General features: G+C 37.3%; 2 protein-coding genes across 2 annotated transcripts; one reads left to right on the top strand and one right to left on the bottom strand.

Annotated features, from left to right (window-relative positions):
- Positions 1 to 5,492: 5,492 nt before the first annotated feature.
- On the top strand, positions 5,493 to 9,039 carry LOC137736941 (guanine nucleotide-binding protein subunit gamma 2). The gene is made up of 4 exons (XM_068476266.2): positions 5,493 to 6,002; positions 8,425 to 8,477; positions 8,564 to 8,608; positions 8,687 to 9,039. Exons 1-4 carry the CDS (start codon positions 5,868 to 5,870, stop codon positions 8,769 to 8,771), a joined length of 318 nt encoding a protein of 105 aa, XP_068332367.1. The 5' UTR covers positions 5,493 to 5,867; the 3' UTR covers positions 8,772 to 9,039.
- Positions 8,998 to 12,506, bottom strand: LOC137736940 (uncharacterized). Its single transcript, XM_068476265.2, has 3 exons — positions 12,178 to 12,506; positions 11,681 to 11,905; positions 8,998 to 9,600 (listed from the first exon to the last, which is right to left on the bottom strand). The coding sequence occupies exons 2-3, from the start codon at positions 11,870 to 11,872 to the stop codon at positions 9,241 to 9,243; spliced, it is 552 nt and encodes a 183-aa protein (XP_068332366.1). The 5' UTR covers positions 11,873 to 11,905; positions 12,178 to 12,506; the 3' UTR covers positions 8,998 to 9,240.
- Between the last annotated feature and the right edge of the window lie 2,103 nt (positions 12,507 to 14,609).

The following is a 14,609-nucleotide window of genomic DNA, read 5'->3' as shown; positions in this document are numbered from 1 at the left end:
TCTTCACCAAATCACTACCGAAAGTGACGTTTCAAAAGCTTGTTCATGGAATTGGTATGCGTAAACTTTTTGAGTTGTAATATTGCTAGTTCTCTTTGGAATTATGTCAAACTTAAGGGGAGTATCCTAAAGTATACTTGCTTGATCTTAATGTACTCTTTTTCCCTACGATTAAGAGCATTTTTCCCACTGGGTTTTTGCTACCTAACTAGATTTTAACAAGGAACCCACATTGGGTTGATCATATCCCTGATGATGTCATGTAGATGTTTCATTTGACTTTGCATTACTCATGCATTTTTCCTTAGACTATGGGTTTTGTCGCTACTTGGGTTTTTACCATAGCCATAGGGTTTTTTGTAAGACTTACTTCCTTATGCAAGTTCCTACCTTGTTAAGAATAGTGTGTTCCCAGAATCAGTGCCGACGAGTCGACTTCCTTAACCTTTACATGATGCCGAATCTACTTGAGTATTTACACACTCAAGGAGGAGTGTTATAAACTTCTAGTTTAAGTGTGATTGTGTAAATCCTATATTAGGTTTGATTCTAGTTATTCTTTCTTATATGAACTTGTATTCCTTAGAGGAGAAGGATTTCTTCTCCCTCTTATTACTATAAATAAAGGCACTGCGTAAGGGAGATAACAACATCCTCAACACATTCTTCTACACAACCCTACAAACACATCTCTCTTCAATATCTTTGTCTGCCACCAGCCTCCTTCCTTGTCAGATAAAATAGGCTACAACAGTCTAGTTATTCCTCTTTACTTGTAAGTAAGAGGTCTTAAGTTCGATTCTTGCCAAAGACGAATTTGAACAACGATATTGCTAACCCATTGTGAGATTAAGTCCACTTCATCCCCTTAAGGTAGATAATATCGTTTGTTTAAAAAAAAAAAATCAACGGCAAAGTTAGGGGCAAAGCAAATTAAGACAAAACCTTAAAAAGTTAGGATTTTAAGCGAAAGGAGGACAAAGCAACAAAAGCAGCAACAACATCTTCATACATATGGTATGCAGGTACATGTTCATGCAAGAGAGTGCATCATCAACATCAATCATAATCATCCCCATGTTTATGGCATGTGGGTGCACAATTAGGGTTATGCACACGCAAGGAAGCGACCACAGCAGGGTTCAACGTCTGATACCAAGTTAAACAAAGTATTAATTAATACAATCTCATATGTCAACATGAAGTACGCTTACATGACACCTCTTGGTCCTGGGTGCGAAGGTCGATGCTGCTGCTGTTGCCTTATTCATATGTAAATGCATGTGATTAACAAAATTCAACTATTTCATTATATTTTTCAAAATCAATTCAAACTACATATGGTATGCTCCTTCAATATTTGTTGTCTTAAAGAGTACCAAAAACTCTGAATTTCAATTTTTCCATTAGCTCCTACATGAATTTGTTTACTGTTAAGATTGAAAAATATACCATTATATCAAGGCCGGCCCTGAGGGGCTGCCAGACGTGCGACCGCACAGGGCTCCCGATTTTTAGGGGCCTTTGAATTTTAATAACCTTTATAATGACGACATATAAAACAATTTGTGAACATAGTTCCTGTTGTTGCCTTAGGGGAGTCGTCTAGTGCTGGTACTTACATTTGTGTTTGCACGGGTTCGACTCCCACTAGCAGATCCATTTTGGGCCTTTTTAGAACTACATTAATTTTTCCTTTTCCTTTTTTGAACTACATTAATTTTTTCTTTTCCTTTTTTGAACTACATTAATTTTTTTTTTCTTTAATATTTGTAGTTTAATTTTTATCATTATAAAAGAGAACTTTTGATGATAAATCTATGATTAAGAATATCATAATTAATTAAAATCCTTAAAAATTTAAAGATATAATCTTTAAACCCCTTTTCATATATGATATCATTTAATCGAATACATGTCGTTCGTTTATTCTTTTGATCAGCTTTTAAGAATCGTCTAATTTTCATCATATTTGAATACTATTTTGTCATCCATATATAATATAACTTTGCTCACAACACTGAAATGGAGGTGAGCAGGTGATGCTCATCCCCTATTGATTACTGTTAAATTAATTTAGTTTAATTGATTTAAGACACAAATCTTGAATTCTAACTAATCTAATGACAATCCACCGAATGGGGGTTAGAATTATCCTCACTTTAAAGAGTGAGAAAAAATGCAATAAAAAAAACTAACTGTTCATTATAAGATACTACAAATATCATAACCATTAATTTGTTTAACTAGTTCATAATAAAGAACATGAGTTGTTCTGATTATAATATATGTACGGTGACATGATATGTACATAACCACCACCACATCATGCTTTTTGTATTTAAAAAGTAAATTCGAACCCAAAAACATAAAAAATGTAAATACATAGCCACCAAACCATGCTTCTTTTTTATTTATTTTCTTTTACGTTTATATCAATTTATAAACAAGAAAATAAAAGAAAATATAACCACCAAAATTTAGACCTTGTAAGAGCGTCTGTTTGAGTCTCGCACAGGACCTCCAAAATCTTAGGACCGGCCTTGCATTATATGATTTCAACTTTCAATCGAAGTTATTTCACATGAAGACGACAAGAGGCTCAACTATGCATTGCTACTTCAAGAGCATAAATATTGTCTGCCTCCAAATATGTAAAACTATAATAATAAACTCCAGAGATCAAAATTAGCTTCAAGACGGAAAATTCATTTCATTTGTCCAATAAAAAAAAAAAAACCAACTCATTTCATTTGTCCATACAAAAAACAAAAAACAAAAGAAACCAAATTTTTTAGTCATAGAACAAGTAGATTGCTTCTATATACATCCAAAATTTCCCATCAAATTTGAAAACTTAATTCACAACCTAGACAACAATAGGCCCGCCCGGGCCGGTTGGTGGTGGCGGTGGAGCTGGAGGAGGTATAATCTCAGGCCACGGCGGAGGCGGAGGCACGACATCAGGTGGCTGCGGCGGCAGTATACCGGGATTAGGGAGCGGGTTATCAGGAAAAGGTGGCGGAATATCGGGCACAGGAGGCGGGTCCAAGGGAGGTACCGGAAAATCTGGACCCGGGTTCGGACCGGGCTCTAGTGGTGGAGGATATGGTCTGACTTCAGGTGGTATAGTAGTAGTCGGGTCCACTTCCGGAGAGGTGGAAATTCCAGGGACCTCAGGAGGAGTAGAAGGCTGGTCGTAGCGGCCTGGAACTGACGGAGAAAACTCTGGCGGCGCCTTAGTAGGGTACTGGTCGGGCGGGTCGGGTAGGGCAGGGGCTAGGAGATGAGATGCTGAGGGGAATATGCGTTTTTTGAGGGATAGAAACTGTGTAGCCCCGTTTCCTGTCGTGGCTAGGGTAGTAGTAGCCGCGGATGAACAAAAAGGGATGGTTCGTTTTAAGAGGGAGGAGGAGATTGCAGAGACGGATGACATGGTTTAGGGTTTTAATTAAGGAATTTGATCGACTGAGTGCAAGTTTATGTACTGGCTGCAAGAAGAGGTTGCATGTCGGGGACACGTGGACGTCGGTGGCAGTGGGCGTCGACAGCTGTGTGGCATGCAGTAACTAGTGCGAACGGGAATTGGTCTTCAATAGTCGGGTTCGCTCTGGATTGAACACGTAGCGTCGTCGTATATGGTAGCTGGTCTTTCATCTGCGAAATTTGTTGGTCCGGATTTATAATTTAGATATGGGCAAAGGAAGTAACAGTGCATATACTCATCTAATATGTACGATAAGAAAAAATACAGGGTTCAAATGTGCAATAAGACTACAGAGAGGAACGTAATTTTCTTCCCTTCCACGAGTCGTCTACGAATCACTAAAGATAAAAATTGTAGATGATTATGGGCTCAAATAGGTTACTGAAGGCCTAATATATGCAAAGCTTTTGGATTTTGAAGCTGGATTTACGCCCTTTAATTAATCTTCAATCCACCCAGCCATCTAAATTACATCGAGTACTCATTTTAAGTAAGTACATGCACCAAAATAATAGACGCATCACCACAGTAAGGGTTCATCAGAAAATGCTTTTAAAATGGTTGAAAACGTTTTTAATGAAAATACTTTTGAAACCAATCCCTAGTAAAACGGCAAGTGAATAATGAAAAAGCACTTTAAGTACTTTTGGAATCCAAAAATGTTTTCTCTAAAATAGCTTTCAGCCATTTTGAAATTAGTTTCAATCAAGCCCCAATGCTTTTGAACGATAAGAAGAGCAGATGAACCTATATATGAAAAAGAAAACGTTAATTTTAATGTGGCAGAATAGTTCGTATCATGTGATATGTTGATGTGGCATTAAAGTGTGTAATACTTTTTAAGGATCTTAGAGTTGAACAAATTTTTTAACGTTCATCCACTCTATCTCGCCTTCAGTAACTCCAAATTGAGTATATCTGATTTCATAATCTCGCAGATAATGTGGAACAATTGATGTATATAAGTATAAACATTACATTCTATTTTTTTAACCCACTACACCAAACCTAATCATCTGGTACAATAAATTTACACAAATTATTCACTATTTATGATTTAGTATTAAATTTTTAATATTTGCACACGTACTAGGTGAATTTGTTTTTTTCTTCTATAAAAGTAATATTGGAATAGTCTAACCTCAAATGCAAAAGTAAATACTCTTAATCATCTGGCTTGTAATCTCTTTTTGTAATAGGTGAATTCATAACACAACTCCAATATACTACACCGTCACACAAAAGAAATTGTACTAACAGCAATAGGTGATAAACCTAAACCACCACTAGATGGTAAGGGCATGGATTGCGGCTCCCCAATAAAAAAAAATATGGGAGATCCCGAGTTCGATGCACTGAGTTGGTGAGTCTACTTGATTGTGGTCACAGACAAGGTAAAATTTCTCATAGCCTCTTTGGGTCCGAAAGAGGTGGATAATCATAACTTGTCATCACTTGTCTCTTTTTTCTATAAAAAAAAAAAAAAAAAATATATATATATATATATATATATATATATATATATATATATATAAACCACCACTAGATAAATTCATATATCACAACTGTCCCTTTTAAGATTCAATTTATGCCCCTCTATCTCTCCTGTCTCGGAACACAGTATAAAATGTATAATATGAATAGTATTTTCATCGAACAAAAGTATTGCCACATATTCTAAAAAAAAAATAAAAAATAAAAAAAGTACTGCCACATAAATATTTTGGTCATCAGAACGCCACAATAGTGACATACAAGCGCATAAGTGATATCCTACAAGGCTACAAGGGGCCACAACACCAACCCAACAAGTAGTGTGATTCTACGGACATTTTATTCCCCTTTCTACTTTCTACTACTTAAAACCTGAGCTAAATTTTGTCCTTTCCAAGCCCACAGTACCATGCGCGCACCCATCCACAATTACCGGCGCAAAGGTTGGGGGAAAAACGCCGCGTGGGGGCGGCTCAACAAAGTAGAGAATCTGTATGGCTGCTTGGACTCCAAAAGTAGAGAGAGAAAGTAAAAACCAGAGAGAGAGAGAGAGAGACAAAAAAGACAGAAAATTATAAAAACAGAAAAAAGAAAACAAGCTTTCATCCAACACTCCCTCCACTACCAAACAACCAAACATACAAAGAAGAAAGAAACTTTCTTCCTTTCCCCTTTCATTCCCTTTCTCCTTCACTGCTAGATCCGCTCCTTTGCGTGTTTCTGGTGAGAAATTGGTTGTGGGGTCCATGAAGATTTCTGGGTCGTTGTTGGTTTCCGCTCCAATGGCGTTTCTGCGATGATCAGATTGTTTCGTTGTGATATATGTTGGTTTTTGCAACTGGGTATGTGCTATAAAGTTTGAAGCTTTAGTGGGTTCTGTGATACGATGCAATCGGATGGGTCGGAAACATTGAGCCCGACAACCCAACGGCTGCAGTCTTTGTCAGCCGCCGATACGAGAGGGAAGCACAGGATACATGCCGAGTTGAAGCGGCTCGAGCAAGAAACTAGATTCTTAGAGGTCAGTGTGATTCTTTTACTTTGTCTATGATATTGGGAATTTGAGTTCGTCTTATGTTGTTGGGTTTTGATTGTCTTATGCTTCGTTTCTGATTGTGATTGGATGCATGTGCCAACATATGGTGAAAATTTCCAATTTTCAAGGTTGAATTCAGTTAGCTGCTGGATTTGTACGGTCACTGAATTTTCTGTTTGTTTGGAGTTTGAAGGTTTAGGGAGTCAATGATGGAATCTAGGATTCGAAGTATATTAAAAATGCATTTATTGGAATTGTTAGATGTGTGATGAATGTGATTAAATGGTTGTAGAGTTTGAAATGGTTTGGTTTGATTGTTTTGGCTAGATTGCGGTCCTGTTTCATCGATCCGTAGGTTCGGTTTCCTAGTGTAACGTGAGAGTTTGGGAAGCTTATGCATCACCCTTTTGTGTGTATTCTCAGCTTTGCCTATTGCAGCCATGTGACGCTCTTATTCGTTGTTACTCATAATTTATGAGGGTTGTTCTATTAAATGTGACCCTCTTAATCAGGTTTTCCGTTTGCGGCCATGTGACCCCCTCTCTAACCATATGTTTGCAAAATGTAGAAATTGTTGGAGTTATTAGTCGTTTAGTTTAGTCAGGTCGAGTTAATATGTAAGTTTGCGCTTAGGCGTAGTTTGATTGATGTCTCGGTTGTTATAGTTCATGATCCGATGTGCAGAAGGGTAATTTGATTCGCATCAGATAGATAATAAATAATAATGGGGTAACACACGTGATTGGTCAGGGACTCTTTAGTGTCGAGTTCTCATGCCTTGGGTGAGTACATGTTTCGTGTGAACAATTGATTGGTTTTGTTGGTGATGAAAGCATGATAACTTTTACAGCTAAGAGGTGTAGCTGTGTATTTTAGTTTTATTTGTTCACTTTTGACTCTTGAGAAGTAAATCGTCGAGCTCTACACATTATACAGTGGCGTACTTTCCTCATTCATTTGGCTTGTGTGTGTATACATATTTAAGCCCTCTGCAACAAACTCTGAAGTTATGTTTTTGACGATTCTCTTGTTGCCAAATGTGGTGCAAGACACTTGCAAGATTCTTGTCTTTAAGTTGTGAAGACAAAAGTTCATTAGGGTGACAAGATGACCAGGTAACCAGGGTTGTTGTGGATAAATAAGTGAAAGAATAAGGTTTCAAATGTATGCTGCATTGTGAAAATGAACAACCTATGGAATTGTTGATAACTGAAAATTAGAATAAAATTGAAAATTTGACGACATTGGAAGGACCTACCCAGCACAAGAAAAGAACTGCAGTCAAAATGTCAAATAGCTTAAACGGCAGAACATTCAGTTGAAAATAACAATCTCCAAAACTATTTTAAAGTTACTTGAGGCTTTATTGATAATATGAATTTGTAATGGTTAAATTGGCCACAGCTACTAACATTAAGAGTATCTTGAGCCCTAAGTTTTGACTTTTCAGCTGTAAAGTTCACCATAAATGACAGGCTAATTAAATGGTTTCGGAGTGTTTTGAAAGAAGGCTTCTCGTGTGCTGAGTAGAAAATTAGGAATTTGTTACATTTGTGTTTGGATATTTTAACCTCTTTTGAGTGTTGACTTTAATTGTTACTACATCCACCAACCTAGGAGCAACCACATATATCGGTGGGACGTGTCATTATCTGGGGCTAAAAGCTGTTAAACTTGCTGCTAACGATGTGCTGCATATAAGATTTGTGAAACCAAATATATTGGTGGGACGGTCATGTCTGGAGTTATTTTCAAGTTTTGGTTTGAGGTGTGGTCTAATTATACTTTCATATCTCAATTGATGCCGCGTGCTCTTGAAACTTACAAAGCATACCTTCTTTAAAGAAACACAACTCCATATCCTCTGTCTTGGGAAACAACTAAGGTTAAAGATTTCTGAGTTTCGTGACTCACTCTTCCACCAAGTTGGTAGGGTACCTTGAGGAAAGAGTGAGGCATACAAAATGTTCTGGGCAAAAAGTTGGATGTCAATGAACTGTAGGGTGTTAAAACTTTTCTTGTTAAGATAAGTTTGAAATGTGCCCTTTTGCATCATTGTGTTAACATTTTTGCTTAGCTACCACCCACCATTGTCAAGCATTTAGTGACATGTTTCAGCCTTGCACAACCCTGAATTTTTATGGCCAGCGTCTAGTGACACTTTTCACATGAGGTTTAATGTGGAATTGGAGATTTATCATGGTTATTGCTTTATCTGTTTTCATCTTTTTGGTGGGCAGGAGTTTCCATTTTCTGGTTCTGTGATTTGGTAATCCAAAAGGCACCCTGAAAAGGGACTCAACAGCTTGTTGCGTGCTTTGGCGCGTGTGCTTTGTTATGATTTATCAGCATGACATCATTATTAAGACTGATGAATGGATTTCAATCTCCTCATTTTTTTCCGCAGGAAGAACTGGAGCAACTTGAAAAGATGGAAAACGCATCATCTGCGTGCAAGGAGTAAGCACGGCAGATACTTAGAAAATTGTAGAATCCTAGTTTCGACTCTGACCATTTTGCTAACCAACTTTTGTTTTGTACTACAGAATACTGAAGGGTGCAGAGACAAAGCCGGATCCATTACTCCCAATGTGACACCTCTATTCTGCTTGTTTGCTTTGTTTCGAAAACTACCCATTTTCCTGATTGTCATTTCCCTTGATTGACAGAACACACGGCCCTCTTAATCCATTCTGGGATCGATGGTTCGAAGGCCCCCAAGACTCGAAAGGTTGCAGGTGCTGGATATTGTGACGGTCTTTACCGAGTTCCAGGCTTCCATCGTCTTTTGTTCACACAGGCTTCAATCAGGACGTTTCAAAGATTTCATTGTTACTGTTGTTCGCACGCAGGCTTCAATTAGGACAGTTCAAAGATTTTGTTATTCCTGTTATTCACAAATGTTTTACAAAACGTTACATTGTGCAGATGACAATTTATGGCAGTACTTTCATTTCGAGAGCCTTTAATTTGAGGCAGATTGTGCAGAGTAACAATTTTTCAATCAAAATGTTTCACTGTATCGGCAGAGCGTTACAAATCTCCACGCATATCGTATTGTTTAATGAACTGCTTAATGATTCAGAAGGTAAAATATTTTTCCAGCATTTGAAATTGGAAATGATCTACACGTTTGTTCAGAGCAAATAGCTTTGATGACACAACTGACACTGTATCATCAACTGGCCTCGAAACCCCGCTTACATGAAAAATCTGTCTTTCTTCAAGTGGGCGCTTTCCCTGTAACGTGCTGGGCAATCCAACCTAGACCATCGTACAGCCCGTCTCCTGTGAGGGCACAACAGGCTTGGATGTGCCAGTCATGATTCTTGATGCTGTGAAGAGAAAGCATGTCAGTGATCTCTGCTGGGGTCATTGCATCCTTGAGGTCTTGCTTATTTGCAAAAACCAGCACAACAGAATGTTGAAGATCCTCATGTGCCAGCAACCTGAATAGTTCATCTTTCATTATTGAAATTCTGGCTCTATCTGTACTGTCTATAACCGCAATGATAGCGTGAGTTCCACGGTAATATGTTGCCCATGAAGTCCTCAGTCTTTCTTGTCCCCCAAGATCCCATACCTGTCATTGACATGATTTGCAGGTATCATCTTTAGCTCTTTGCATCTAACAATATATAAACCTAAACTGATGCAGTGCCTTGAAGGAGAAAATGAAATGAAAATGACAACGGAACAGAAAACTGAGAGCACGACTGACATTTGATCGAGCTTAGGGTTGAGAAATAGAGCCATCATTTAACTGCCGTAGCTCAAAATATTCAATGAGCTCAAATGAAAAAGACCCATACACAGACCAAGGATACGACTATACATGAAGCACTATCTTGTAAGTTTTAACGACAACATTCAATTCATTTCTGCACTTCGTTGATCACCATACATAGTTATCATGCTCGGTAAGTAATGTTGAAGTTTCATGCTTCCTGGATGGTTGGATGTATCCTGACATGTTTAAGCACATACTTCAAAAACACATGGACCGTTAAATTTTCCCTGTCCAGAACCAGTACATCCTCCAGATATCACAAAATGAAGTCTATTCCATTTTAGATGTCCAAATGATGATACACACACACACAATTATGTTAGTGTGCTGATGTGGCACACAAGTCCAATAGTATGGTGCCATGTGGATTATACCAAATTAATTGATTTTTTTAAAAATTATAAATCCATAAAACAAAACAAAAAACAAAAAAGTATCAAAAGAATGTAAAATAAGATAAAATAAATCCAAATGAATTCTGGTCATCTTTCTCCACCAAACTCCTCCATCACAGCCAACAACACACCTCGCCACAAATTACAGCTGCTCCTCCTTTATCGCAGCCCCAAATGTTAAAGTTAAACCAATAAATTCTCATTATAAGTTACAAATTATTATTATTCTAATTTGAACCCATTAACTCGTAGGGAAAAAAATGTGTATTCTAAATTTCTAATCTAATTTAACCCCACCCTGATCCCCTGCACTCGCTGCCAGAGCCTACTATTACAAGTCGGCAAGAGGTTGCAACCTCCAATCTGAAGGAAGACAAGGTCGCTAGTAGTCCTAGGGGCGATGCTAGGGAAGCAATAGAGAGTCGGGGAAAGGTTTCTTCAGTTTTCTGCAGCCCCTCCATTGCTAGCCAAAACCCCAATCCCCAGTTCCGATTCTGGATAAACCGAGACTCTCCATACACAATTCTACAGCAGAATCCTTCTCTGCAGAAAATCATGTTCCCGACTAGGGTCAACGACTTCCCCACAGCAAACCAAGATTGAAAGTTTCTTCAAAGAAGAAACTTGAGGAGCGATGTGAGGAACTTAGACCTGGAGAGGTTGGTGGACATTGAGGTGAGTTGGGTACGAATAGAGAGAAGTGAGGGAGGAGAGAGACAGATTTTTATTTTGCTTTCTCTTTTCTTTTACAGATTTTATAAGTCGAAAAAAAAAAATTACTTTGGTGTAGTCCACATGGCACCATATCATTGGACTTATAGCCACTATATGTGTGCCACATCAGCACACTAGGAATCCTGACGGAATGAATGATTCTCTTATATAAAGACCAGGAATATCTTAAACTAAAACTTAAACCAACTCTTATCATCTTCCCACAAATGAATGTTCAAGCACTTATTAAAGTCAAGAACTCTCATGGGAAACACATCCAAACTGTGAGAGGCTTTTAGAGAATATGAAAAATTAGTGTGTTTCCGGTTAACTCTTAACCTTTTGTCTAATCGCATCAAGCACGGTATACTTCCTAATAAAGTACTTGATGCGAAATGCTTCAACATATTGTGTGCCTATGGTTACAAAAATTCCGTCAACCTAAACAAAAAATTACTCTTGATTATTAGAACAGATAATCAACTTTGAAAGTTACCGGGAAAAGCCTACAAGACAACAACAGCCAACAAGACCATTTGGATGCCAACAAAATAGAAGCGAGAGAAAACCTATGTGCACTATTAAGAAACAAAACAATTGGGAAAGATGATTTCTTTAAACACCCCAATCAACTGCATGGCTATCTTGAAATATCTACCAGAAGAACAAAAAAGGAAACTGAGAAATTCAAATCAATTTCCAAACACATAGTATTAGAAAAGCATAACATAGAAGAGCGATAGAGATGGGAATGGTTAAGGTACCTCGAATCGAATGTTCTTGTAGACAAGCTCTTCAACGTTGCTGCCTACAGTAGGGTTTGTAGTGACAACCTCTCCCAAGTGTAATTTGTAAAGGGTAGTGGTCTTCCCAGCATTATCCAACCCAACCACCACTATCTTATACTCTTTTGCAGGAAACAACATGAACCAAAACCTGGAAATAAATGCCCCCATCTTCTATCCCCAACCCAAAAATCCAAACTTCACCTACAACACCGAATATTTATCAGAAAAAAAAAAAAAGAAAAAAACGTTACCCAGAAAAATTAAATCGAAAAACAACTATAAACAAAAATAAAAAAATTATATGAATATTTGATTTATGTGTTAATTCTGGATGGTTTAGTCAAATCAAGATCGAAAAAAAAACAGTAATCGAGAAGTAATGATGAAAAATTAATGTGGGTTCGCTCCGAAATTAGCAGATCGATGAACACAAAGATTTCCAGAATAAAAAAGCAAAAAGGGAAAGTAATAACCTGGATTTGGATTTTGCCGGAAGGGAGAGATGGAAGAGGTGGCGGTTGATCGGCGGGGAAAAGCGTTTTGCGATGGTTCGGGATGCGAAGGACTGGAACCAAGAGAAACCCCAAGATTAAATTTGGTTTAGGAAAAAGAATCCACCAAAGCTTTGGGTTTCAGAAAGTTTTCTGAGGGTGCGATGTGTATGGGGAAAGAAAGCTTGGTGGTGGTGTGTGTTAAATATTCAGCGTTGAATGAGAAATTAGCCACCGAAAATACTTATTCGTTGGAGTTGTTTCTGTCGGAGGCGCACTGCTATTTGGGACATCATCATGGATCGACGTGTACATGTTGATTGATATTATCCTTTTTTATTTTCAATTTGTGGATAAAATGATTATTTTTCAAAATTTAGCAGCTGCCTTAAACAAGGAAAGAGATCATTTCCGGATATTTTCTACCAAGGTCATCAAATTAAGTGTTTTGGGTTCTTGAAAGTTAATCTAACAGCTATAATTATTATAATTTTTAAAGAAAATCTCTGTTTTTAGATGTTGGATCAAGTTTCAAGGATCCAGATCACTTGATCCGGTGACCTTGATGGAAGAGATCTGGAGTTGAACAATTTTTTTTAAGCGTGTTGGTGATGTTGTGGCTCATTATACTAAAGGGGGTGCGGCAATGGGAGTTTGTGTTTTATGTCTCGTGTCTTTATTTATTATAAATTAAGGAGATTTTTTTTTTGTAAGACCATTTTTAAATGAGATGTCAAAAGTGTCATGTAGATAGACAACAATAAAAAATGGCAGCACACTCTCTCCAACCAATCTTTCAACTCATGTGGAGCAAGTCAATTGAAGGCAAAATCTCTTGCTGTCAAATTTGACAACAAATGTCAATTTATTAAAAAAAAAATTTAATATATAGTAAATGTTGTGTTTTTCAAGTATTTGATTATTTGCTTCAATCATTAAACCCCACAAAAAGATGACAAAAAGCTTGTTAAATAGTATTATTATTTAACATATCGGATAAAGCAAAATATAGTACAAATTTCAAATTGCCACATAAGCCATCACATATTATGTTGATTTTTAAAATTTGACACATCTTTTAAAGATGCTCTAATTCAATCATAAAGGGATAATATTTTCTATTATCTTACATACAATTTACTAGTGATATATACAGTCACACATGTACTAGAATTTTACGTCACAATCTCCTCATTGAGTGTGTAAATACTCAAGTAGATAGCGCATCAGATTTCCAAGCAAATGTAGAAGCAGTTGACGAAGTTGTCTCATCTATTCATCATAATATGTGAATTCGAGTCTCAAAACACATAGATTATAAATCTCACAAAACCTCATTATGTTAAAATACAAGGTGGGATAAAAACCCTAGTCTAAAGAAAAATGTGCGAAGTTTCTTTGACTCAAAGCTAAACACCTTCAGGACCAAGTAGAACGTACAAAAGGGCATGACCAACCCAGGATGAGTGCCTTGTTAAAACCTAGTCAGGTGGCAAAAACTCAGTGGGAAAAATGCTCCTAATCGTAGGAAAAAGAATATATTAAGGTCATGTGAGTATATTTCTAGATACTCCTTATGTGTTTGGCTAAACTTTCAAATGAAAATTACAAGCATTGTATTACGCATACAAATTCCTCGAACAAGTCTGTTAGGTTAACTTCGACAGTGACTTTATAAAGAGGTTAGCAAGGTTGTCTTGGGATCGGATTTATTCGACTTCAATTTTCTGATGCTCTATTGATGTAAGAAAAGCACAATATGCTTGGTGTTGATTTTGTTGATGTATCATGTCTTGTTCCGATCAATACATTGCAACATTGTCATCATAGATTGTCGTTGGGACTCAATGATGGATGAAAAATGCAGGTACTTCGAATATGTTGAACAATAGCTCTCAACCATGTCTCCCACGTGCGGCATAGTGAGGTGTGGTGAGTTTTGGAATGATTCGAAGATTTTTTAACTAAGTTACATTTCTTGGACCTCCAAGATATTGCGGCATCCCTTATGGTCATAATTTGGAAACATGCCTTGTGTTGGTTTGATAAGTAACATGCGTCGTCAACATAACAAACAAGACAAGCATCATTCAAATGATCAGGGGTTGGACCTGCTCGGGATACATAAGGATAAGCCCAAATTCATATTACCTTTAGAATAATGGAAAAACATCTTTAATGCCAATTCAATAGCTACCTGTAGTCGCAATGCTGCATCTTTACCAATTTATCAATAGCGAAGGAGATATCTTGTATAATGCAATGAACTAAGTACAACAAAGCGCAAAGTTGAACTCAAGTATGGAAATTCTGGTTCCACAATCTCTTCAAGGGTCTCATTTGCATCTAGCGTATGGATAATCAAAGGTGTACTCAAAGCAACACCTTATGGGTGTAGTTCAACCAGTGGATTG

This window comes from Pyrus communis, chromosome 13 (assembly GCF_041283825.1).
Source record: "Pyrus communis isolate YQ-2024b chromosome 13, ASM4128382v1, whole genome shotgun sequence".
NCBI classification, from domain to species: Eukaryota; Viridiplantae; Streptophyta; class Magnoliopsida; order Rosales; family Rosaceae; genus Pyrus; species Pyrus communis.
Note: the sequence above shows the minus strand (reverse complement) of the source record. Positions and strands in the feature narration are given on the sequence as shown.